The 26691-nt window shown below is 46.9% G+C and overlaps 1 protein-coding gene across 2 annotated transcripts in view; it reads left to right on the top strand.

The window, feature by feature from the left end:
• Positions 1-26691, top strand: part of MYO5B (myosin VB) — a 333332-nt gene that overhangs the window by 99706 nt on the left and 206935 nt on the right. Inside the window, exon 1 of one of the 2 annotated variants that reach the window (XM_070779032.1) lies at positions 1925-2070. The exons of the other annotated variant lie outside the window; for it this stretch is intronic. Within the exon in view, the coding sequence (XP_070635133.1) occupies positions 2020-2070 (51 nt within the window). The 5' untranslated portion in view covers positions 1925-2019. Of the gene's footprint in view, positions 1-1924; positions 2071-26691 lie in introns of those variants that run through there. 2 annotated transcript variants of the gene reach the window in all.

Here is a 26691-nt window from a genome sequence, read left to right as displayed (position 1 = left end):
TAGCTGTGTGACCTAGGGTTTGTCACGTAACCTTTCTAGACTCCTCATTTTTCAAATGCAAGACTCAGTCATTCCCTCAATGCCTCTCCCATCACTGTTTCTTGGTTTTATGATTTCATGATTCTTCTGAATTTCAGCTTAGGGCTGTGGCTCTGCTTATCTGTCATTTCTTTCTTCTAACCTTTTCTATCTTCTGAGCCTCTTACTTGAAATCTTTTCAAGGCAGGCAGTTATTCATTTGGATTCTTCTCTTTGTTTCTGTAGACCCTTGGATGTGTCTGCCTCATTTCCTGGACTCTGTCTTTGCAGCTGAAATTAGAAACCTGGAGAAGCATAGCAGATGCTAGAGTCTTATGAAGTAACAGGCCTAAAATAGCCCAAGTCCACTGGCAGAGGGCTCGGCTGTAATTCCAGTGACAGGTCCTGATGGGGCTGACCTGAGTAGGTCCCCAGTTTCTCCTCGACTTTTGAGGATGGCTTCAATACATCATCATCCCCTTGGCCAAACCCTTGACTTGTATAGTCTCATTTCCCCCTCTTTTCCTTTCAGTGTGTTAGTATTAAAAGCTTTGGGAAAATTTCAGTACAACCTGTATATAAATGGGAGTTTAGATCTGAAGAAGCTACAGGCAGGCACTGAATAGAAGCCAGACTGGGGGATGAGTACTGAGTTGTAGGCCCTGGGGGCTGGTGATATGTCAGTGGCCCTAAGGCATGTGGCTCATTTGATAAACAAATGAGCACCCGTGCGCCCCGAGAGACTCCTGCACAAGGAGAGAAGCAGCCTGGAGTGACTCAAAGAAGGCAAAGTAGTAGGCAGATTTGGGTTGAAGTCTCAATCCCTGTGTCAGGAAGATCCCCTGGAGAAGGAAACGGCAACCCACTCCAATATTCTTGCCTAGGAAATTCTGTGGATGGAAGAGCTTGGCAGGCTACAGTTCATGGGGTCGCAAAGAGTTGGACACAACTGAGCAGCTAACACTTTCTGGGGCTGTCCCTTGCCTTTTGTTTCAGGTATATCCCTTACCTTCTGAGTCTACCCGCTTTGGGGGATGATTGTAAGGATTAAGGGATGAGATTCATGTATGTTGACTGTTAGGAGGTGCCGTCTTTAAATGGTGATGATAGCTTTCTAATACTTGTGGTGGTGACTGAGTTACCAGGCATATGCAGATAAGTTGAATATGAGTAAGATTTGTAAATGCCCTAGGACACTTTACAGGTAAAGTGTTAAAGAACTTGGAAGACAAGAGTTCCTATCACCCTGAGTGTAGGAGGGGAATGCACAATGTTCATATGCTAAATACTCGATTAATCAAAGCTGCTGTAAGATAGGGTGTGTATGCTAAACTGTTTCAGCCGTGTCTGACTCTCCGCAGTCCTATGGACCATAGCCAGCCAAGCTCCTCTATTCATGGGATTCTCCAGGCAAGAATACTGGAGTTGGTTGCCATTTCCTCCTCCAGGCAGTCTTCCCGACCAGGGCTTGAACTCACTCTCTTGCATCTCCTGCGTTGGCAGGCGGGTTCTTTACCACTAGTGCCACCTGGGAAGCCCACTGTAAGATAGGCTGCCACTTTAACGATTCCTTTATGAACCTCCAGTGCATTTAAATGATAGGGTAGGACCTCGTCCAGTTTTTTTTTGTCCAAGTGGCAAGTGACTGCGATGTACTCACAAATGATGATGTATTGAAGCCATCCTCAAAAGATGGAGTTTTTACTAAAAATTCCCATCCTGGGGGCACATGTATACCCAAGCACAGCTGCTGATATGTAATTTGAATGCACTTCCTCATAGAAACATATTTGCTCTATTTGGAGCATATAGGCTGTGTGAGCTGTCTTGGGAACCTCTCACTTCTAGGATGGTTTCTATGGAAAATGTGAATTCTGAGTTCTAGACTTAGAACTTAGAACACAGCTTGTTTGAATATTGATAAAGAGAAGCCTCACTTGATGCTCCAGGAGGATGTGAGACCATGTCATGAGTGAAGTGGTACAATGAGGTTCTTCTTGAATGGACCCAAGAGGTAGTAGCTTCCCTGTGCTGCATTGTAACACACGCCAGGTCAGTTGTAGGAAGACTTCAGTACCTACAAGGCTAGGGAGCTACTCTGCTTTGATTTTAAACATTACATTTTGAGGCCTTGGTTTAAGAAAATTGCCTTAAAAGTCAAATAAAAAAAGGAAAGGGCAGCATCAGTAGCAGGAACAGTAACCCACCCATGGTGGGGTGGTGGCGATTTCCTGGTTTTCTGCAAATGATGACTGTAGAGCTTATGAATGTTGCTTGTTAAATTCTAGATCGATGTGGAGAAAAACCTAATAAGGGATTTAATTACTGTCTCATAGCTGTTGTTTCCTGGAATCTGTGTCCCTTTGGGCTGTTGTAATAGAACACCATAGATTAAGTGGCTTTTAAACAACAGAAATCCATTTCACCTTGTTGTAGAGGCTGTGAGTCCATAATCAAGGCAGGGGTGCACACAGCATCTGGTCAGGGATGCTTCTTGGTTCATGGATGGCCATCTTCTCTCTGTGTCCTCCGATGGTGGAAGGGGAGAACTCTGGGCTCTTTAGCCTCTTATAAGGGCACTAATCCTGTGCATGGGGCTCCACCCTCATTAACTTAACGACTTCCTAGAGGCCCTACCTTCAAACACCATCACAATGGAACTAGGTTTCAACATATGAATTTAGGGGAGACACAAACGTTCGGTCTATATCACCCTGTCAGCAGCAACGGCTTTGTTCTCTCCGGCAGCCCTGAAGTCTGTCTTCCATGAACACCCTTTGTTAGGTTCCTTCAGAGGAGAAACTTGGGTTTTCTTTTTGTATTTCTAACACTTGAATAAGGTTTCTATAACTTGAGCTTTTGATAAACTCTAAAAAAAATAGTATTTAAAAAGGAAACTGGTAAGTCTTCTGAAAGATTACTTTTGCTAGATGTAATGGACAGGAATAATAAAGGTTAGCCAGGAATAATGGACATCAGAATTTTTCTCCAAAATATTACCAAGAAAGGGAGCAATAGAAATCAATCAACAATCTGTCAGGCACTAGCATATGCCTCTACTGAATTGAGAATTTTGAAAGAACCAAAGATGTATAATATACAGCCCTTCTTCAAAAGAAGTTTATAATGTAGATAAGATAGATATGCAAAACAGTGACTGGAAAAGACAGTATGAAATGAATTACTTTGCTACAAATCATTTTTGGAAGATGGGGGATATAAATTATACATACACGAATGCATGCATTTTAAATGCCTTATGCTCAAATGCACAATCCAGGCAACTGGAGAAATTTAGTAATTTCTGAAATACAGGCTTGAGCTGGTCCTTGAAGTAGGGGTAAGCTAAAGGGTTATGCAAGAAGATATGCAAAAATGTAGATTGAAAAATTGCATTGTCCTATTTTATTCCTAATAAGCTAACCTGGAGTTCCACAGAAAGGAACAAAATTTTTGTTTTAATGATTTTCAAGTCCCTTGAAAAATACTTCATCTCGAGTTTTCACTGGTGCGGCCACCTGTGTTTAAGCTGTGTCTGTGGGGGTGACACGTGGACTCCACATCACTTTTTTTTCTGATGCGTGTGGCCGCTGTTCCCAACGTATCTGCCAAGTGAAGTTTGCTCAGACTCAGATCTGATCTCACCTTTATCTGGCTCAGAAGCTTTCAGTCGCTTCCGACAGCTCGAAGTCCTCTGCTCTTGCAGTGTGTGTGCAGCGTGCTCCTCGGTCCAGCCTTTTTCCTCTGCCTTCCTCTGTACCCCCGATCCACAGCCAGCCTTACAGCAGGGTCCCCTCACCCACACCGCCTGCTGCGTGTCCTGCGTGTGGGTCTCTTCCTGATACTCCCTGCCTCTGCGTGCTCAAATCTTGCACGGCCTTCACATCTTTGCTCAGATGTCACAACTGCCATAAGGCCTTCTTATCTTTGCAGGAACAGAATCCCTGCCCCTTTGAGTCTGGCGGCACCCAGCCCACCTGCTCTCGTGGCCTCTGGCATGTTCTCCTCTGTGTTGCTGGTTTTTGAGGACATTTTTCTTCTCTTCCATTTTGGTTTTCCTGCACCTCGCATCAGCTGTGCTTTCCACACAGGAGGCCTTACCTCCAGAGAAAAGGCATCTCCAGCCCTCACCCTACGTAGTGAACACCTGGCTTCTTTGTCGCTACTCTTGCATGTTCATTTGGAGGGTTTTGCTGATGCGTGTAGAGATGGTGGACACACGCAGACAAGCATATGATTCTTCTAACATTCCGCTTGATAATGCAGTGTCTAAGATGCTTTGTATCTAAGGGAGTTTCCTGGGGAAGCTGTGGGGTGTGACGGGGCAGACGTCAGAACCCTATGTAGCTGTAGCTTAAGGACACACTCTTGGGATGTAGGGGGAAAGCTAACTGCTACAATGTGTCCCTGGCCACAGGTGGTGTTGGGTAATGTCACAGCCTGGTTGTTGTATTGTTTGTAGCTGTCGCACACGCAGACATGCCAGCTGTGCTGTTACTGTGGATCTCTGGCATGATCTGCTGTAGAGGGCCACCATTCCAGTTAGTCTGGTTTGGGCTTACTGGTAGAGTGATCTCTTGTTTGGTTATCTGTTTTTCTGCATACAAACCACCCCAATATTTAGTGGCATAAAAACAGTAGTTCTTTTTCATCTCGCATGGCTGTGAGTTGACTAGTCACATATGTGCCCTTGGTCGACTCATCTGCTCTCATAGCTTCACCTTCAACCTGTAAACATAAGACCTCTAGGCTCATTTCTTAAGCCTTAGCTCCCTTCCTGAGCTCTAAACATAAATATCCAACTGACTGCTGGCATAGTCGGCGAGATTCCCCCAACCTTGGCGTTTCTACAAGGGAGCTCTTTATCTTTGCCCTGAATGTGAAAATTGTATCATTTCTCTGTAAGTCTCCAATGCCTGCATAGTATGTGGCACAACCAGTAGATTCTGAGTAATCTTCAATGAGTTAATATGTGAACAAACACTTATGTAGACCCACCAGTAGGAGAGGAGATAAATAATGGTCCCACTTGTGATGGAATACCGAAATGAGTGAACCAGATATACTTGCATCAAAAAGGATAAATACCAATTATGAATAGGAAAAGTAAAATTATGTAGTATATAGTATATGCTCAAGCCCCGGGAGATGGTGAAGGGACAGGGAAGCCTGGAGCACTGCAGTCCATGGAGTCGCAAAGAGTCAGACATGACTGAGCGATTGAACAACAATGTATCTGCTACCATTTATCTGAAGTATACAGCCCCAAATATTGTGCATTTCTGGATTTATATTTTTGTGTTCCTGGCTACTGACATGGATGTGAGGGAACTCTCCACTGTCAATATTGGCTATCCTTTGGGGGTTAGAGGGTGGGCAATTACAGGGGGATGGAACACTCAATGGTAATATTAAATTTAGTTTTTAAAAAATCCAAGGTGAGTAGGAATAGGCTATAAAATGTTAACTGTGTTTTGAAGATACAGATGTCTGCTCTAACTCCTCTATACTTATAAAAAACTGCAATATATTAATTTTTTTTTTTAAAGGAAAGACAATGATGTACCAGGGGTCAGCAGGAATAAATGTAGTGAGCCTCACTGAGAAGTTAAGTAGGGACTTGATCAGGGTCACACTTCTGTGCCAGGCATTAGAAAGAACCCAGATGATGTGGCCCCGCCCAGCTGATCTTTCCGCTCCGCCATGTCATCAGATTATACTCCAACCTAGAATGTCTGGTAAGCGTAATCCATCGTTTTCCAGTCACGTGGATGTTGACTGCCCATTACTTGTGTCAGTCAAGCCCTGGCTGGGCGTGGGATAGCCAGGGAATATTTAGGGCCTGGCTTCTTATACCACTGTTCTGACATCTCTTTAAGGAGGCTCTCAGTTGCCATCCCTGTAGTACCAGTGGGTCTCACAGATGGTTTAATAGATGCTCACAACAAAGGCACTGTGTGTGATCCCAGAGCGCTGAGGAGAGGTGCTGGTCCACTTGGCCTGGTGCCCCGGAGGCCTGGGAACTGCATCTGAATTGTCCATGCATCTGTCTTGGCACCTGCCACCTTGGTGCTTAAATATTTATTTGAATTAATGGACCCAGGAATGTTTTATTAATGTGGCATTGTTCATCAGGATGGGGCTGAAACCTTCTCCCTGTTTGCTGAGGGTAAAATGTGACGCCGTAGGCTTGGAAAAGTCATAACAGAGCCTGGAAAGAAACCTTCCACCTGGAAGGAGTTTCCTGGGAGCAGCGGTGGAGGTTCCTTTGCAGTTGTGATATGAGACCCACGTGCTGGTGGAAACGCCTGGCCATTTGCATCAGCTTCCCTGGGGCTGGTGGCCACAGCCCCTTTCCTTGCCGCGCTAGGCAGGCAGCTTGATTCACAGCACCCTGCTTCCCCACCCCGAGTGTGAAGTGAGGTGCTTTGCTGTCAGCTCAAAGCCAGCATCCCAAAGACAACTGATGAGTATGGAGGACCACATTGCTATAGGAAGGTAGCCTGAGCCTTTCTGGAGACATTGCTGTTTATGGGGGGTGGAAATGGATATGGTCATTACATTCTCCCTTCCCCGCTTCTCATGTCAACTGTGTTAACTGTTACGGTGATCAGAGCGGAAACAGAAAGTACAGCCTCTCAGAAACTAGCTCAGGACACGGCAGATTCCTACTCCATTGTGAGTTGTTGCTCTTCTCTGTGAGCGATGGAGAAGGCAATGGCACCCCACTCCAGTACTGTTGCCCAGAAAATCCCATGGATGGCGGAGCCTGGTAGGCTGCAGTCCATGGGGTCGCTAAGAGTCAGACACAACTGAGCGACTTCACTTTCACTTTCCACTTTCATGCATGGGAGAAGGAGATGGCAACCCACTCCAGTGTTCTTGCCTGGAGAATCCCATGGACGGAGAAGCCTGGTAGGCTGAAGTCCATGGGGTCGCACAGAGTCAGACACAACTGAAGCGACTTAGCAGTAGCAGCAGTGGGCGATAGCTCTGTCATCAACAGCCTGCTTGTGTTAAATGATCTTAGTGCACTCTCACAGCTGATTCCATCACCATACAACTAAAAGTTTTAGCTAATGTGATCTCAGTTTCATATTGCGTATGATTTCCAGAAGGCAATAACAAGTGAATGGCTGATGTCCTTGGGAAGAAATAACTAGGTAACATATTCATTTTTTAGCCTGGGAGTGGAGATGGAGCTCGTTATTAGCTAGTCATTCCTCTAGGTGTTAGAGATTTAGATCAGAGTTTGTAAAGTTCTAATGAATATGTGATGTGTGACAGATTTTCCTGTTATGCTTTTGGCTTCCTGATTAAACTAACAAGTTCGTATGTTGGAAAAACTACCACTGCCCACTCATAATGAATTACCCGGGCAGAATAAGTAGGAAGGGCTGGGAGAACAGATGTTATCCATCACACAGAGAGGGTAATGTGGGCATGTCACAGTTCTGAATGGGAAAGTGAGTGATGATGGACTGAAGCCCCACCTCAGAGTTAGGAGACCTGGGCTCCTGACTCTGCAGTTTCAGAGGAAAAGTGGACCGGGTTACTTAAACTTTCTCAGCCCTCCTCTGCCCCCTTGTTTTGCCAGAGATGGAATAATATGTACTGTATTTCTCAGTGGTGTTGTGAGGTTCACACTAAAGGCTTAACGTCCTCCCAACTATAATCCAGTTCTGTTGTCATTGCCATCCCAGCAAGCATCAGGGTTCTCTGGCAGTGTGCTTGACCCTTGAACAACACAGGTTTGAACTTCATGGGTCCACTTATGCATGGATGTTTTTCTATAGTAAATACTATTGTACTGCTAAGTCGCTTCAGTCATGTCTGACCCTGTGCGACCCCATAGACGGCAGCCCACCAGCTCCCTAGCCCCTGGGATTCTCCAGGCAAGAACACTGGAGTGGGTTGCCATTTCCTTCTCCAATGCATGAAAGTGAAGTCGCTCAGTCGTGTCCGACTCTTAGCAACATCATGGACTGCAGCCTACCAGGCTCCTCCGTCCATGGAATTTTCCAGGCAAGAGTACTGGAGTGGGTTGCCATTGCCTTCTCCAACTATCGTACTACATGATCACAACTGGTTGAATTCAATGATGTCTATATAGGGAGTGGACTATAAATTATACATGGACTTCTGGCTGTGCAGAGGGCTAGCACCTCTACCCTCTGTGTTGATCAAGGGTCAGCTGTATGGATTCGGTTACATGTTCCCAAAAGGTAAAAGCAGGAAGAGGAGGGGAGTCTCCAGCAAGGCAAAGAGCTGCTGTGTGAGTGGTGAGTTCCCCACCTTTGACGGTCTGTAAGCTTAAGGTCCTCTTCCTCTCAGATGGAGTAGTTCCCTATGAACACATTTTTCTATATATCAATCATCTGTGAGGCATAGGAAACATAGTGGGTCTGGAGAGAACAATAAAGATGGTGAAAGCAAAGTTTTGTTTTGTTTTAAGAGAAATCTGAGAGAGGAAAAATACTCCACTCTGTCAGAATTGACACTTGATTTGCCCGGGATAATGGATTCAAAGCAACATGGATCTCTGTTTTCCCCGCTTGTATAACAGATGTGCTACTAAATGCTGGCTAACAGGTAGCGGGCGTTGTTCTCAAAACTCCACATGTTACTCATGGAGTTCTCCCACCTACCCACTGGAGGGACCCGCTCATAAACTGATGCCCAGGAAGGTTATGTGACTGGCCTCAGTCACACGGCTACTCCTTTGCAGGTAGGCTGGCTCCGAGTCTGTTTCACGGTGACACTCCTGTGGTCTCTGTTCAAGGAAATGACAGTCATACTCTGCAATTTGCTTTTAATTATCAGTCTCCCTCGAGGTGGACTGGAGTGGTGTGCCTGAGGATGAATGAGTTTGGAATCCTTGACTTTGGGGATCTGTTTGGGGACTCCCACGAGGGGGTTTACCTCCCTTCACTCCCAGTGGAATGTGGCCTTGGGGACCAGACGTGTAACTGAGGGCACATCTCTGCAGAACGGCTGGCCAGATGTAGGAAAACCCTCTGAGGCCCGGACATTGACTTGACATAGAAGGGATGGAGGCTCAAATATGTTGTGTGATATTAGCATAGTTCACCTATCTGTTCAGTCTTTGCTTTAAGCATAGTAAAGAGGAAGGCCTTTTTAAAAAATGTATTTAAAAATATATTGACTATGTTGGGTCTTAGTTGCTGCGTGTGGACTCTCTAGTTGTGGGGTGCAGGCTTAGTTGCTCTGAGGTATGTGGGATCTCAGCTCCCTGGCCAGGGACTGAAGCAATGTTCCTTGCATTGCAGGGAGGATCCTTAACCACTGAGCCACCAGGGAAGCCCCAAGAGGAAGGCCTTTGATCAGAACTGGTCTGCCTTTTCAAGAGTGCATTTTAAATGTAGGCTGCTCCTGATGATATCAACAGATAAAAACATTTCTGAGATGGATTGTGTGGAGTTTTGGGATGCCGTTTCCCACTGGGAGTACTTTTGCAGGTGACGGTTCCTCGTTCGGTCTATTTGGTCGTAGTACTCTGGAGCGGTGATAGTCCCGGTGTGAGACTGCGTGAGGCCTGAGGCTGGGGTCTGCTGACCGTGCGGTATCGGGTGTGGTTCCTGGTTTGGGGGTGACTGATGTCTGGCGTTTTGCCTGCCTCATGTTGTGTTTGACCTTTTCAGACTTTCTCCGGCCCTGGGTGTGCTTATGGGCCCTGAACCCCATCACACTCGAGGTTGCCTTGACTGTGCTGAAGAGACGTTTCCTCTTGGCAGCTGTTCTCGGCTATTTTTCCCCAAATGGCAGTGAACTGACACAAGGGTGTGAATCACCAACATGCCACGCTTCTCTTAGAAGTGTGTTTGTGTTTTCAGAAAATATTATTGAACCAAGTGAATTGCTCCCTGGTAAAATTGGACATGGCTTAGTGACTGAATAATAAAAACAGTGTAGCATCACCGACTCAATGGACGTGAATTTGAGCGAATTCTGGGAAATAGTGGAGGATGGAAATGCCTGGCGTGCTACGCTCCATGGGATTGCAAAGAGTTGGATACGACTTAACAAATGAACAGCAACAAAATCCCAATAAACTTGAATGATTTGGTGATTTCAATTCTATAACCAAGACTTTGGGAAGTTTGAAATAGGAGTGAACAGGTCACTAGATGCTTAAACCCTGCTCCCTTCCTCAGTTGCTTCTTTGTATAAATTGTGAATTTCTAGCTTCTGAATTTTATTTTCTAACAAAGCTTACACAACAGACGGGAAGATAAAGAAGGTTGCCAAGTGTGAATTGTAATATGAAGTGTTACTTGCACTGAAAAAAAAATGCCCAGAAATAAGATTTTTTTTTCCGCATATGGGTCTTTATACCCCAGGACACCTGATTTGTGTATGTGATGGAGAACAAAGCAGAAGCAAAGCCCTAAGCCAGTCCCAAAGCACGGTGATCCGCTTTTGGGAGAGAGCTCCTGTATGTTACTACCGTGCGGGGCTTGTACACCTCCACAATGCAGCTGTTCTCCCCTGGTTTTTTTTCCCGTTTCCCACCACCTGGACAGTAACTGGAGGATGATTCATCTGTGTGTAGAGTGTATGAGTTAGTTGGCAGCACCCTGAGCCATCAGTTAGCTTTTGTTGGCTGTTGGCAAGTTATTTAAAAATACCAAGCGTTTGTTTTCCCAGGAGGTGAGGATCATCCCACTGGGGAGAATGGGCTGGAGGGTCCCTGAGGTGGTGGGGCCAGGTCATCTTTACCCAGCACTGCCAGCCAGTTCCCCAGGAGCTCAGGTTAGGAGAGAGTACCCTGAGGGCAGCTGGCTCGGTGGAGGGGACTGCCGGAGAGGGTGCCGTCCATGCTGGCTTTGTCGGCCTGTTGAAAAGGGGCGGGGGGGGGTGGAGGGGGTGCTGGCACCGCCCCTTAGAGCACAGAGCGGCGCTGTCTCGGAAGGCGGGCTTGAGTCCCAGGCCACGCAGAACTTTCTTGTAAGTTTCACTCACCGCGGGTTGTCGCATGAGAATATTTTTCTTAGCTCCCATCTCCTGATCAATTTTTGGTCATTGATGATCAAAAGTGAAAGTGAAAGTGTCAGTCGTGTCCGACTCTTTGAGACCCCATTGACTAGAGCCCACCAGGCTCCTCTGTCCATGGGATTCTCCAGGCCAGAATACTGGAGTGGGTTGCCATTTCCTTCTCCAGGGGATCTTTCTGACCCAGGGATTGAACGTGGGTATCCTGCATTGCAGTCAGATTCCTTACTGTCTGAGCCACAGGGAAGTCGATTGATGATCAAATTCAGTGTCTTAAAGAAACACCAACTTGAAATGTAGGCCGTTGGACAGAGTAGGATGGACAGATAAGAGACTCGTGACCAAAGACATCTCGGACACCCTCCTCCTTTCTGTGGGGGACCTCATCACACTGACTGGGAGGGCTGTGCCCCCACGCCTGCTGTGATGTGTTCTTATCGTACAAATTGGGTTCGTTCCAGTATTTTTCACAGTGGTTTGCACCTAGTGTATTCATAGTGTGTTAGTTGCTCCGTTGTGTCCGACTCTTTGTGACCCCACGGACGGCCTGGTCTGTCAGGCCCCTCTGTCCGTGGGATTCTCAAGGCAAGAATACCAGAGCGGGTTGCCATTCTCTTCTCCAGGGGATCTTCCTGACCCAGGGATCGAACCCAGGTCTTCCACATTGCAGGCGGGTTCTTTACCATCTGAGGATAAATGGTCTTATTTAGCGCAATTCCAGTGAAGATCTTGGTGAAGTAGCATTTTTTTCAGTGTGTCCTTTGTCCCATGGTCTGATTCTAACACTGATCCTGACACCCGGTACTTCAGGAGACGCGCTGGATGGCCACTGAAGCCGGATGGCCTGTGGGTGGCGAGACTCTTGGGGGCAGCTTGTGGGGCAGGTCGTCATTAGCTTCCCCGTCTGTTTTTATGAAAATGTCCGCTTTGGAGCAATGTGTACAGGAAGAGCTTTGAAAGGACAGGTGGAGACGCGGGCGTGGCAGTCAGGAGAGGCTCTCTGGCAGCTGCTCAGATGGAGGTGGGTGCTGTGATGGTCTCCCTGAGAGGCGAGGGTGTCGGGTCCTCTCCGCGCCCTCACAGCTTTCCTCCTTGAGCCTCGATGCAGAGCCTGGGAGGGAGGGCTGTGTCTTGGCCCGTTGGGGTTGCTGGGATGGATACTATAGACCGGGTGGCTTAAACAGGACATGCTAGATGTCAGTTCTGGAGGCTGGAAGTCCCAGATCACGGCGCCAGCAGTTCCAGTGTCTAGGGAGGGACTGCTTCCATGCTGAGGAGCGGTCTTCCTGCTGCGGCCTCACAGGGTGGAAGGGCCAGGGAGCGCTCTTCAGGGGCCTCTTTGATATGAGTGCTGGTCCCACTCATGAGGGCTGCGTGGTCGTCTCCCAAAGGCCCCACCTCCAGATACCACCACTGGGTGTTAGGACTTACCATGACTTTGGCGAGGGGCACAAGCATTCAGTCTGTAATAGGCAGTTAACTGTGGGTAGTTAACCTGGTTGACCTTGTCACTAAAAGCAAACCTCTGTGGTGTCAGGCTGCTCCCAGGGGCTTGCTGAGATGCTGCATGGTATCGGCTGCCCTAGCGTGGGCTCACACGGGCAGAGTCGAGGACAGGCGTGCCTTCAGAGACTCCCCAGCAGGACCATTGCCCAGGGGTGAAGTAGCAAATGCTTTGCTCCAGATTTAGTCTGATCCCGATAGACGCATTCTGCAGATGAAGCACACTGAGGTCTGATACACTGACATCTGATCTCAGTGTGTCTGATCTCTGAGGTTCACGTCTGTCTCATGCCTTCTCTTGATGCCAGCTCCCTGAAGGCCTGGCGTCCCCGTGGACCTGGGGGAGTGGTGAATGTCTGTACAGAAAAGGTGGCAGCCATTCTTGGGGGCATCTATCCATGCCCTCCAGGGCCAGTGAGACCGGCAGGCATTTAAAAGTGAAGGAGATTTCTCTATCCTCAGGCTGCAGAGAGGGCAGATGTGAGGAGGGCTCTGACCCGGCAGCGCTTCTAGCTTTTAGGTGGGGGAGGAAGACAGTGATTGGTCTTTAGGAGATGCATAGGTGGGTTCTGCTCCCTCTAGCTTCTCGTGCCTGGGCGAGCGTGGCAGCATTCTGTGGAAGAAAGGAGGCCATGGGCTAAGCCTCTTTTTCCTGGGATGTGAATTCTGATGAAAGATTTTGGGGAAAACTGAAATGATACAGAAATGAATGTGGACCGGTGGACAAAGCTGGACACATGGATGCCCTTAGAAGCAGAGTGTGCTGGATTGGGTCCCTGGTCGCCTTGCATTTTCATTTCTTTACTGCAGAAGGCTATTAACGTCTGAGTACGTGGATCCTTGAACTAGCTCAGTGTAATCTTGACCCATATTTATCAATTCTGACTGGAAAGGAGGAGGCAGCAGTTAGCCAGTACACCATTGCTAGGATTTAATATCCCCCCTTTTTTTTCTGATTTCCTTTTTATTCCTCTTCCCTCTTTGCCCCTCCTTCTGCTCCTTTCCCTCCTTCCTTTTGCCTCCATCCTACTGAGGCAAGTCATACCTCTTGATTCCTGGTCATACCTCTTGATTTCCGGTTATACCGCTCTGGTTTCCGGTGCCCCTCACCCTCAGGGTGTTGGGAGGGAACATTGTGTATCCATTGCTGCCTCCTTGAATGCCTAAGCCCATGATCAGGTTCATTTTCCTTTCGGTTCCCACAGCCAGAGCCGGGTCTTGACTTCATCCTGAGTGCTTTCCCTTAGCAGTGAGTGGGCTCAGGCTCTGGGTGAGGGCTCTCTTTGGCACATCTTCTGCAATTAGAGAAAACATCCTGCCCACCCTTCCTTCTGGTTGCCCTCACAGCTGTGGCTTTATCTGATACGATTTTTAAAAAAAAAATCATGAGCTCATCTAGGCGGCATCAGTGGGGAGGGTTAACAGAGGTTATCCTTGAGGTGTCCTTGGATGCAGAGTGCAATTTGAAGTCAGACTTGCTGAACCAAAATCCAGCCCTTCTGATGGTCCCACAGCGTGGCCTGCCCCAGCCTGATGTTCATTTATGGGTAGAGCCTCAAGTTTCCACTGGTCTTTATCTTTAAAAATGAGGTGATGTGGGCAGGAAGGAAAGCTGGAAGCCAGAAGTCACTGGCCCAGGTTTCAGGCTCCTTACTCATATTATCGACAAAAGCTCATCTCCTCAGTCTGAATTGCGTGTCACAGATTGTTTAGAGGGGCCTGGGGCTTCCTGTCAGAGTCGGACACGACTGAAGCGACTTAGCAGCAGCAGCAGGGGCTTCCTGTTGTGTGTTCTCCCCTCCCTCTTTGTCACCTGCTTTCTTGAATCCAAGACCTAGAGCTCTTGGTCTGTCTTAGGTAGAAAGGGAGGGTCCTTGGACATCCTGGGATCCAAGCCTTTGCTGCCTGGCCTTGGACAGAGAGACACACCTTCAGTGGGCTGCAGCCCCCAGCATTTATAGAAATGAGATGTCTAGTGCTTCGTTGGAGGAGTTAATGAGGATTAAATCATAGTGGCTAAAACATTACCTGGGGAGATGGCTGACTTGGCGTTCTGACAGAACAGTTGGTCCCTTTCTTTCTGCAGCTGTGGAGAAGGGAGGTGCTAGGTGGATCCACGCTGTAGAAACAATGATACTGCTCCTCTGGGTCAGCTGTCCTCACCTTGCTCTTCACTCTGCAGGAGGTGCTGAACACTTGGATTCCTCCGTGTCCTGGCCTGCACCTGAGAGGTCTCCCTGCTTCTCTGGCCTGTATGTTTCCTATCTCCCCAGATCCATGGAGTCCAGAGAACTCCTTCCTCTCTGAGCATTAGCACTTCGCTCCTGTGTCCTTCAGAGACAAAGCCATGCAATGCACATGGTTTGTAGCTCAGTTTGGGTTCCTCTGCAAACACCTGAGTACCTGTCCTGTATCAGGCACTATTGGCGCTAGAGATGTGAGCTGCAGGAGGTTAGAGACCTGTCTGTTTTTTTCACTGTTACATTTATGAGCCTGCCACGGGCAACAGAGGAATGATAAGTATTTCAGATAAATACTGTGAGGAAAATACAATAGAGGGGGTATGGTAGAAAGTGATAAACAGGGCCTGTTTTTAAATTAATTGTTCAGGAAAGGCTCTGTAGAAAGGTGATACTTAGGCTGAAAGTTATAATGATGAGGCAGAGCCGTGTGGGGGAAGGACTGCAGGGTGGCAAAGTCACAGGCCCCAGGGAAAGAACAGGAGGCTGGATCAGTGTGCTGGGGTGGGAAGGGGCGGGCTGTGGAGAAGACAGGCAGCGTTCAACAGCTTCAATAAGAAATTCAGATTCTATTCTTAATGTGCTGGAAGATTTAAAGCCAGGGAGTGGCATCTCATATACTTCTTCAAAGAAGTACTCTGCCTGCTGTTTCGTGAGGGGTTGGTGAAGGTTGAGGGTCGAAGCAGAGACCAGGTGAAAGGGGGCAGGCCTGGTCCAGGGGAGGGAGGGGAGAGGCGGAGGGAGAGAGATGGGAAGCATCAAATCAGGGCATCTTTTGGAGGCAGAGCTGATGGGCTTGCTGATGGGTTGAGTGTGGATGTGCTTTAGGCTTAGCAAGCAAGTGGACTGAGGTGTCATTTTCTGAGACAGGAAACACTAGGAAAGAAACAGGTTGCGGGGGTCGGGGGGGTAGGCTAGGATTCTGGAGTTCAGTTTGGTCTTTTTAATGTTTAATATACATGTTAGATACCAAAACAAAGACGTTAAGTTGGGCATGTGACTCCAGATCTCCGTGGACTGTTACTTACGTGAGAGTTGCAGTTGCAGGGTCACTTCAGAGGGTCTGTGTTTGCGTGTGCATGCATGTGTGTGTGTGCGTGTGCGTGTGCGCACACGCGTGCGTGTGTGTTGGGGGGAGGGAGCCGTTTACAGGTGGGTGGAGGAGAGGAGCAGTGAACTCCACAGTGAAGAGGCCGGGAAAGAGGAGGACCAGGAGTGTGGTCAGCAAAGCTCTGTTGTTTTGGAAACCTGCCTTCTAACAGCGTGTTCACGTGGCGGGGGACTTTTCATTCTGAACACACCTTGGTTTGCTTTGGTTGCTTGGCTTCCAGAAGTTCTTGGCTTTTATATTGCTGGTTCCATCTGGGTGCGGAGTATTGTTAAGTGATTAAATTGATATAAATTATTCACCGGTCTGTCTTTTAATGTTTTTCTTCTGCCATCTGGAAACCCTCTGCATGGTGGGTGCTGGGCTTTGGTGCTGGGTGCTAAGAATAGCAATGGTGATAATTAGCATTTGTATAACGCTTGGTAGCTGTAAATCTACTCTGATAGTCACCACCCAACTACTCACACTTCCTCTGGCTGCTTCTGGCTGAAGGATCAGGTGAGAACCCCTTGGCTAGGAATTAAGTATCTGCTGGACTCTGGCCTGCCCTTCGAACTTCCCTCCCACCATTCCTGCCCACAAGTCCCTAGCTTCAGCCTAACTGATGGCCTTGTCTGGACTATCAGCCCTGTCCCCATGCCTGCTTCTGGTCGTGTGGGTCAAGTTCTCTTCAGGGACTCCTCCTGGAACTTCCAACCAGACAGAACTACCATTCCAACGTCTCCCAGATGGGTCCCACTTACTCCTTTAATCCTGTGCTGATTTCTAGGAACTCTGTTTCCTGCCACTTAACCTTTAATTGATGACGAATATTGCCTTTTTTATGCTTTGTCTGCTTCACTGTACTGTTAGCTCTCCAAGGGCAAAAACGTGCCTTAGAAGATTTCCTTCCTACCACATACCTGGCAGTGTCATCTTCTGCTCATGGGAGGGGTTTAATATCTGGATTTATTCTCCTTTGATGCCCTTGTGAGGTCACACAGGCAGTTACTTAGTTCAATTTAGTTGCTCATTCGTGTCCGACTCTTTGAGACCCCATGGACTGCAGCATGCCAGGCTCCCCTGTCTATCACCAACTCCCGGAGCTTACTCAAACTCATGTCCATTGAGTCGGTGATGCCTTCAATCTTTCCTAGCATCAGGGTCTTTTCCAGTGAGTCGGTTCTTTGCATCAGGTGGCCAAAGTATTGGAGCTTCAGCTTCAGCTTCAGCATCAGTCCTTCCAATGAATATTCAGGACTGATTTCCTTTAGGATTGACTGGTTTGATCTCCTTGCAGTCCAAGGGACTCTCAAGAGTTTCCTCCACCACCACAGTTCAAAAGTTAGGGTTAGGGTTAGGCTCAGCTTTCTTTACAGTCCAACTCTCACATCCGTACATGACTACTGGAAAAACCATAGCTTTGACTAGATGGACCTTTGTCAGCAAAGTAATGTCTCTGCTTTTTAATGTGCTATCTAGGTTGGTCATAGCTTTTCTTCCAAGGAGCAAGCGTCTTTTAATTTCATGGCTGCAGTTACCGTTACAAATGAGAAAACTGAGGCGAAAGTGGGCCTTCCTGGAGATGGGGAGCACTCGGCTTGTCCAGGGTCACACAGCAGTTAGTGACAGGACCGGGACCTGTCTTGCGACCACCAGTTCCCATTTCCAGCCTCCTCTCAGTCCACACTCTCTGAACAGCAGGTCGTTCACTCTTCACGGTCGTCACCTACGTCCGCTGTGTGGCGCTCCCACTCATTTACGATGCTCCACAGACTTTGGGCTGAATCCCCGAAGCTTGGAAGAGCCTTGCTGGACTGTGGCTGCTTTCCTCTTTTCTCCCAGGACACGGGCAAATGCCAGGCACTAGCTACCCTATGTGGCTAGCAAAGAAGATAAATGACGTTTTATTCCTACTCTGGAGGGAAAGGAAACATCTATGCAGGTGAATGTAGTACAGTTAAAGGAAGAGAGGGGACCACACTCAGGTCAAAGGAGCAAAAAAGACTCAACCAGAAGAGTTAAAATTTAAGCCGGACCTTAAAGGCGAACAGCAGTGGGGAAGGTGGGGGAAAGGAGGAAGACGTTTGAGGCAGAGGAAGAAGCAGAGCAAAGGCACACAGACGTTAAAGCTCTTGGAAGTATTTGGAAACGCAAGGTTAGTGAGGCTGCAGTGCAGGAATGGTGTGGGGGAGGGTCAGGGGTGTGGGCCCAGACTGTGAACCATCTGAATATGAACTTTATCCTATAAACAGCATGAACATTTTCAAGCAGGGGAATGGTTTCATGAGGGGTGAAGGGTGGATTTTTTAAGGATGATAACTCTAGGGACTTCCCTGCTGGTCCAGTGGTTAAGAATCTGCCTTGCAATGCAGGAGACACAGGTTCAGTCCCGGGTCAGGGAACTAAGCTCTCATATGCCACAGGGCATCTAAGCCTGTGGCGGCAGCTACTGAGCCCCACGAGCTTAAGAGCCTGCAAGTTGCAACAAAGATCTGACACAGCCAAATAAAACAGATGATTATTTATAAAACGGATGATAACTCTAGAACAAGCGTTCTCAACTTTGGCACTGTTGAGATTTCGGGCTAGATCATTGCAGAATAATTAACAGTAGATTGTAATATTTCACATGAAAGTTGGAGGTCCTGAACTAAGGCAGCAGAGCCAGAATTGAGAGGACGAGCTGAATCAAGGGCGCTGTCAGCCGTGCCTGGCCTGTCCTAGGCGCCTGAACAAACGGAGTTGAGCCTGAATTGGGATTCCTTACTTAAGCTTCGAACATTGGGAACAGCTTGGAGGGTGGAAGGAGCCCTGGCTGGGAGTCAGCCCTGTTGATGGGTCAGTTCTTGTTCAGGGGCCTGAGTTGGCCAAGTCCCTTAACATCCCTGGATCTCAGTGTGCTTCAGCTGTAGAATGTGTCTAAGGCCACCTGCGTGCCTCTCTCGTGGAATTCTAAGACTTCACATTTGTGGAAGCCCTTTAAGAACAGCAGTGCGCTGTCCAAATGCACAGTCGTTTCTCGATGCACATGCTCAGGAGTGAGGGCAGTGGGCTAGAGCTCACGCGGGACACGAAGGAGGGGGAGGAGATCACAGATGCCTCGGCCAGCTGTGGACTCATGGAGGCTGAGGCCGGACTCCATGAAGCTCTTGAAGCCCTTGAATGGGAGACGGGATGTTGGCGTTTGGCAGGGAGATGGTTGCTGGCGTTTTGGTGATTAACGTCTCAGCTGTCCGCAGTGGAACTCTGTTATATCATGGTGCTGTCCTTCATCCTGCTATCAGCAGTAAAATAGACTCTCGAGCTAAGCGTCAACCAAAATCTGAAGGTTCTGTGTTAAACAGAGGCAGCTGGTGGATACAGCAGGGGAGGGAAGGGCTAGTAAGTAAGTGGTCTGTTTTAAAAATCTCGTGATTATATTTTACCAGGAAACTTTTCATGTTCCACCTGTTGGTTGCCTATTGGTTCTTAGGACACAACCCTGGAGAGCAGTTTGCTCTAGGGCTAGGCACTGACTTTTCTGGGGGCCTTGTTTGCCTCCTTCGCTAAATAAGGAGAGAACTTTAGTTATCTAAAAACAGAGATAAAGCATTGAACTGATGGACTCCTGTAGTCTCTGTGATCAGAGGAAGGCCTTTCTGTTGAACCACAAACCATGATGTTTCCCTGGATGTATTGGTGGTGGTGGTTGTTTAATCACTAACGGTGTCTGGCTCTGCGGCCCCATGGACTGTAGCCCACCAGCCTCCTCTGTCCATGGGATATTCCAGGCAAGAATACTGGAGTGGGTTGCCATTTTCTCCTCCAGGGTATAGTTCCAACCCAGGGATTTAACACATCTCCTGCATTGGAGGTTGCTATGAAACGATTTTTACCAAAAGCAGCCCTCTACTGGGAAGCAGGAAGGTGATGGAATGATAAGTGCAAGCATAATAGTGTTTGGTACTTTTAACGTTCAACCTACTTATTGAAAAAAACAAGGCCTAGAGAATTTGAATGACTTGTCCAAGAAGGTTTTGCTGTTTGGTTGCTGAGGGAGGCCCGTGCCCCTGAGTACTCTGCCTCCCAGACCAACACAGTGTCCGTGTCAGACACAAGTGCCTTTTGCTGGACGTTCCCAGCTCTGTGCTCTCGGTTGTCTTGGGAAGAACAAGTATGACTCTGCCTGTGTCCAGAACCAGGGTGATGGCTTTTCTCTCCTTTTGTACATTTTCACTTCATTTAAGGTGAGGACTGCTTGCATCACTTACCTTGTTTGAGGTTTGGTAGTTCCAGTTGTGACGTTTCCCCAGGCCCCCTCTATGCTGGACTGGGTCTCCAGGAAGGCCTGGAACCAGGGACATGATTAGAGCCACTGGGATGGACTAGAGATTTAGATCTGGGATACATCCCTATTTTAATCCCTAAGTGATACTGGAAAGAATACAGTGTGACTCAGGCTTTGTCCAGAACCTGGATGATTGAGCATCTTGCATATGTACCTGCTTTAAGACCTGGCATGTGTACCTGTTACGGTAGGGGTGCACACCAATTTCAACCAACCATTCATCCTCTAAAGCTTTTGCCAAATGCTTACTGGTTTTCTAGCATGTAAGACATTTGTATGCAAGTGAGAATTTTGCTGAAGGATGAGACTCACTTACGTTGCCTCAGAGTTTCTAAGTAACTCTAGAATGAAAAGGTTTCCAGTTCAAAAATGTACATATAACTTTTCTAGAACACGCTTGCGGTTTACTTGGTACGGAGCCGAGCGCCGGCAGGAGTGGAGCACTTCTTTGCCACCCTCCCCTGTGGGCTATTAATAGTAGCAGGCTCTCAGCAACAGCCTTTTGAAGCAGTACCACTCGCCTGACGGTGTATTAAGGCCGCTCAGGTGAGTTGAGGTGGCAGCAGGCAGACGCTTCCACTTGTACATCCAAAGTTAGCTCCAGCAATAGCGCCCATGTGCAGCGTGAGCAAGAAGGACCACTCCCGTGGTCATCTCGTACCCGCTCCTCAAATTGTTTTTTGTGACAGGGGGGCAGGGAAGAGCTTTGGATTGAGAAGATGACCCATATTCTTTCATTTTAAACTTGAAACGAACCATTTCCACTCATTACCACTAAGAATAGAGCATATAAAGGGGGCATTTCACAGCACATCTGTCCTTGACTCCTTTTTTAAAAGTCTCCTATGTCTTCTCTGGTTAGTAACACACAGGGCCAGGTGAGCAATTCTTTCAAGCTGCACTCACTTTTTGACTGGACCAGAAGTGACATTTTAGTATAAAATATACTACATTCAAATTGGCCCCTAAAATGCAATCCTTCGACCTAGAGGAGATGAGTTGGATCATGCGAGAGACTCGCTGGCTATCCGACAGCAGATTTGTTTGATGTTAACAGCGGATAGAACCCTCCGAAGAGGGATTCAGTTTTAAATAGGCAGGATGTGTTATTGATGGTGGCTGCCCAGTGATTCGTCTCAGCACCAAGAGGAAAGCAAAGGGCGGAAAGCAAAGGCCTCATTTTCCGGGCTCTGGTTAATGGTGACTTAAACAGCAGAAACCGACGGTTTCCTGGCTCTAAAATCAGTCAGTTCCCTGGCTGCTGCTCAGTGTGCATGTGTTGGTTCTGGAATAGTTTTTCCCTCGTGCCTCAATTTCTGAGGTCTAAACTTCAGATGCTGTCACTGCACCTATTTGCTAATATACCAGATTGAACAGCCTCTCTTCATCCTTAGTGTCAGACTTTTCCACTCAGCTCTCTGAAACTCCAAATAAACTCTGCATGGCAAAATATAGTGAATAGGCTGGGAAGTGTGGTTGAGAATGGAATAACATAAAACACGAAGAAAGAAGATTCAAAAGCTGAATAAGTGTATCGCTAAAAAAGAGTATGGTGGACACGGCAGTTTAGCAGGATGGAGTGAGGAAGTACTGAGTGAGTGAAGTAATAGGAACACTCAGGGGTAGAATTTCAAGGACAGCTTATCTGGAGTTCATAGAATGTTCATGGAGTTCTGGAGTTCATCCACACAGGATGTGGATTCTGTGTTCATCGTGGGTGCTCACCTGAGAACAGAGAGAAAGGCCTGGGAGCATGCACATTGGCAGATTTAACTACACTCTCATGTGGAGGATTCTTTTTTTCTTGTTTATCTCCCTCTAAGTACTGACCTTTTTCTTCCAGACCTTTCTTATATTATTGAGATATAGTTGCCATACAGCACTGTATGAGTTTAAGGTATACAGCATAATCCTTTGATTTACATACATCATGAAGTGATTATCACAGTAAGTTTGACGAACATCCATCATCTCATAGACACAAAATCAAAGATGTAGAAAACTTTTTTCTTGTTCTGAGAACTCTTAGGTTTTACTGTATTAACAACTTTCATATGTAGCATACAGCAGTGTTATGTTGTACATTATATCTCTAGTACTTCTAACTGAAAGGTCCTGCTGGGTGACTGCCTTCATTCAACTCCCCCTCCCCTCAACGCCCCCTGCTCCGGTAACCACAAATCTAATCTCTAAATTTTCTATGAATTTGTTTCTGAAGTGTGATTGACCTGCAACACTGTTAGTTACTGTTATATAATATAGCGATTCCATATTTCTATACATTTCAAAATGATCAGCAATAAGTGTAGATACAGTCTGTCACTATACAAAGATGTTACAGTTATTGACTAGTCTCCACATTGTACATTTCATTCCTGTGACTCATTTATTTTGCACCTGGAAGTTTATGTCTCTTAACCTCCCTCGCCTGTTTCTTTCCTCCCCCGCCCCCATCCCTTCCCCCTGGTAACCACCTGTTTGTTCTCTGTGTCTATAATGCTGTTTTTGTTTTGTTTGTTCATATGCTTTGTTTTTTAGACTCCACACATAAGTGAAATCATACAGTGTTGGTCTTCCTGTGTCTCACTTACATAATGTTCTTTAGGTCCACCCATCTTGTTGCGGATGGCAAGATTTCGTTCTTTTTGTGGCTGAGTGAGATTTCATTGTGTGTGTGTGTGTGTGTGTGTGTGTATTTATATATATACCATATTTTCTTTATCCATTCATCTGTTGACAGGCACTTAGGATGCTTCTGTGTCTTGACCGTTGTAAGTACTGCTGCAGTGAACAGAGGGGCTCACTTATCTTTTTGAATTAGTGTTTTCATTTTCTTTGGATAGATACCCAGGAGTAGAACTGCTGGATCATATGGTAATCTTGTTTTTAATTTTTTGAGGCATGTCCACTCTTTTCCACAGTGGCTGCCCCAGTTTACATTCCCACTGTAGCGCACATGGAGTTCTTCTTTGCCAGTTGTTGACAGCATTTGCTATCTGTTGTCTCTTTTGATGATAGCCGTGTTGATGGATGTGAGGTGATGCCTCGTTGTGGCTTTGGTTCATGTTTCCTCAAAGGTCAGTGATGCTGAGCATCTTTTCATGTGCCCGTCGTTCATCTGGATGTCCTCTTTGGGAAAATGACTATTCAGACCCTCTGCCCATGTTTTGACTCGGTTGCTTTTCTGATGTTGAGTTGTATGAGTTCTTTTTATGCTGCTGCTAAGCTGCTAAGTCACTTCAGTCGTGTCCGACTCTGTGCGACCCCATAGACAGCAGCCCACCAGGCTCCCGCATCCCTGGGATTCTCCAGGCAAGAACACTGGAGTGTGTTGCCATTGCCTTCTCCAGTGCATAAAAGTGAAACGTGAAAGTGAAGTCGCTCAGTCGTGTCCGACTCTTAGTGACCCCATGGAACACAGCCTACTAGGTTCCTCTGTCCATGGGATTTTCCAGGCAAGAGTACTGGAGTGGGGTGCCATTGCCTTCTCCCATTCTTTGTATATTTTGGATATTAATACTTTATTGCAGTGATCCCCAACTTTTTTTGGCACCAAGGACTGGCTTTGTGGAAGACAGTTTTCCCATGGACTATGGCGTGGGGTGGTCTCAGGATGATTCTAGTGCATTACATTTATTTGCACTTTATTTCTATTATTATAGCAGCTTCATCTCAGATCATCAGACACTAGATCCTGGAGGTTGAGACCTCTGCCTTATTGGATATATTGTGTGCAAATGTTTTCTCCTATTCAGTAGGTGGCTTCTTTTTCACTTTGTTGATAGTTTTCTTCTCTGTGCAAAAGCTTTTTATTTTGATGTCATACTGTCACATGAGTGTATGTTCCTCGGTTCTTTGTCTCATCACAACAAAGATTTGGAGCAACGGACATTAAAGCCCTCGGCGCATCACAGCTCTCGGGTCTTGGACAAACCGTGCTACAGCTCTTAGGCAAATCAGTGCTACAGCTCTATTTTATTTAGAAGATAGCAGGAGAGTGAGAGAGAGAGAGACAGAGAGAGAGAGAGAGAGAGAGAGAGAGAGAAAGAAGCGTGCGCACACGGGAGAGAGAGTTTATGAGAAAGCGCTTTGGCTCCTCCTTTTATATGTTTTTTTCTCCACCTGGGCCTGCCCTATGCAAATTGGGCTTAGCCAGGAGTGCTGTTTGTTCTGCCTGAAGTTTTCACTCTGGTCCTCGGACCTTCCTTTGACCTTCCGTGTCTTTTAGCCACGGCCATTTTGGACTCCTTTCCCCTATTCTACCTACCTAACAATACCATGCACAAAAATAAATTCCAAATGGGTTAAAGACATAAAATCAAAGACCTGAAACCATAAAACTTCTAGAAGAAAACATAGTACATTCCTGGAGATTGGTCTTAGCAATATTTTTTTTTTTTTGGATATGTCTCTTTAGGTGAGGGAAACAAGCAAAAATAAACAAATGAGAGACTTTCTGCTTATATTGACCTGATCTAGTCCATGTGTCTAGTCCTCCTTCTGTTCCTTCTTCCCTCTTATGTCTGACACCTAGATCATCTTTGTGTGTGAGTGTGTGTATGTGTCATGTCCAGCTCTTTGTGACCCTAAGGACCAAGAACCCACCAGGCTTCTCTGTCCATAGGATTCTCCAGGAAGGAATACTGGAGTGGGTTGCCATGCTCTCCTCTGGGGGAATCTTCCTGGCACAGGGATTGAACCCATATCTCTTGTGGCTCCTGCCTTGCAGGCAGATTCTTTACCACTAAGCCATAGGGGAAGCCCTAGATCTTATTTAATATTTAAAAAAGACAGAGAGACATCCCTGGCAGTCCAGGATAATATAAAAAATCTAAGTGAGGCTCCCCAGCCCCTCCTGCATCTCTCCCCAGCATAATTTTGAGTTCTTTCCTCCTGTCCTGTGTCCCACCCAGACTGGCCATCTTTTGCCCTCTGGTGAGCACTATTCCTTCCTGCTTCAGGCTTGCCACACAGATAAACTCTCATCCTGGAACACCCCTCCCTCCTCGGTATGCCTAGCCAACTCCTTGTCCATCTAGGATTCAGTTTGAATCTTGCTCTTTCAATGAAGCCTTTCCCAATGACCCAGGCTAAGTTAGGTCACACAGCCACATGCCGTGAATGTCTGTGCTGTCCAAGCAGTTAGGACCGTTGCAGTAGACTAATTGCACAATACGGTCTAATGTCTTGAAGATAGGGAAGTGTCTGTTTCTCTTTGTCCCAGCACCTCACACAGTGCCTGTCATGTAGCAGGTGTTCCGTAAATACTGGTGGATGAATGAATAGAGTCTTTGTTCTGGTCGGGGGGCCTTGTAGCTTATGGGGGACATTTCCCAGTTGAAGAATATTTACTGAATTAGCCTCAAAGATGAAGTGTTTAAATACAGGTGATGGGAAGGACAGCATTCTTTATCCTGGGGAAGGAAGATTGGGAGCTGGCTGGAGTCCCGAATGTGAGTATATAAGGTATTTAGATTCTAAGATAGATGATCTCTTAAAGACAAAGCAAGAGCAGAAGTTTTCTTTAGAAAAGAGTGGTTTCCTAACACATTCTCAGTTACTTCCTTTTGATCAGTGAAGTTCTGTTTGCAGAAGCTAGCTTAGCTGTAATGCCTTTAGTCAGTGCTGGTTTTGATTGCTTGAAGAAGTCTACTAATGGAACAGGGTTTAAATTTTTTATAAAATGGAAGCAAACATACTTTGCCTTGGTGAGTATTTCTAGGACTGTGACTTGCTAATAAGCATTGTGGTGAATGCAAACTATTTATAGACTGTTTTCTTTGGGGAAAACAATATAGAAGTCTTCGATTGTGGAGTCAGGAGTAGGTACCTGCTGGAAAGAGGAAAACAACTGCCCAATGATGGCTTCATACACGGATTTTAAACGTTGAGGTGTTTCAAAGAGCTTAGGTGGAAATGAAGATAGTGTGCTCTGGAAAACTGTCTTAAATGACTTAAAGATTTGTAATATGACTATGGACTGTTTAACCACATACTAAATTGCCCTGTACAGGGAGAGTCCACAGTCCAGGAGCTGTAGTCAGGTTACTGGAAGTGAAATTCCAAAAAAGTTTTAGCTTCTTGATAGGATTCAGACATGTATTTAGCTGCGTGAAACGTATGAGCTTTGAGTACATCTTTCTGGTTCCTTTAGTAGCAGGTTAAATGGATTTAACATTGCAGGCTTACAAAAGCAGCTTGCCAGGCTCCCTGGTGGCTGAGCGGTAGAGAGTCCTGCCAATGCAGGAGACACAGGTTCGATCCCTGGCCTGGGAGGATCCCAAGCCTCAGAGTGGCCAGGCCCAGGCGCCACAACTGTTGAGCCTGTGCTCTGGAGCCCGGGAGGTGCAACAACTAAGCCCCTGCACCACAACTACTGAAGCCCACGTGCCCTAGAGCCTGTGCTTGGCAACAGGAGAAGCCACCGCAGTGAGAAGCCTGTGCACGTGTTCTGCTGGGATTGATTACTTGGCATGTCTGTGCTCTCCACAGGGAGCTCT

The sequence above is a fragment of the Bos indicus genome, chromosome 24, assembly GCF_029378745.1.
Source record: "Bos indicus isolate NIAB-ARS_2022 breed Sahiwal x Tharparkar chromosome 24, NIAB-ARS_B.indTharparkar_mat_pri_1.0, whole genome shotgun sequence".
Classification (NCBI taxonomy): Eukaryota; Metazoa; Chordata; class Mammalia; order Artiodactyla; family Bovidae; genus Bos; species Bos indicus.
Note: the sequence above shows the minus strand (reverse complement) of the source record. Positions and strands in the feature narration are given on the sequence as shown.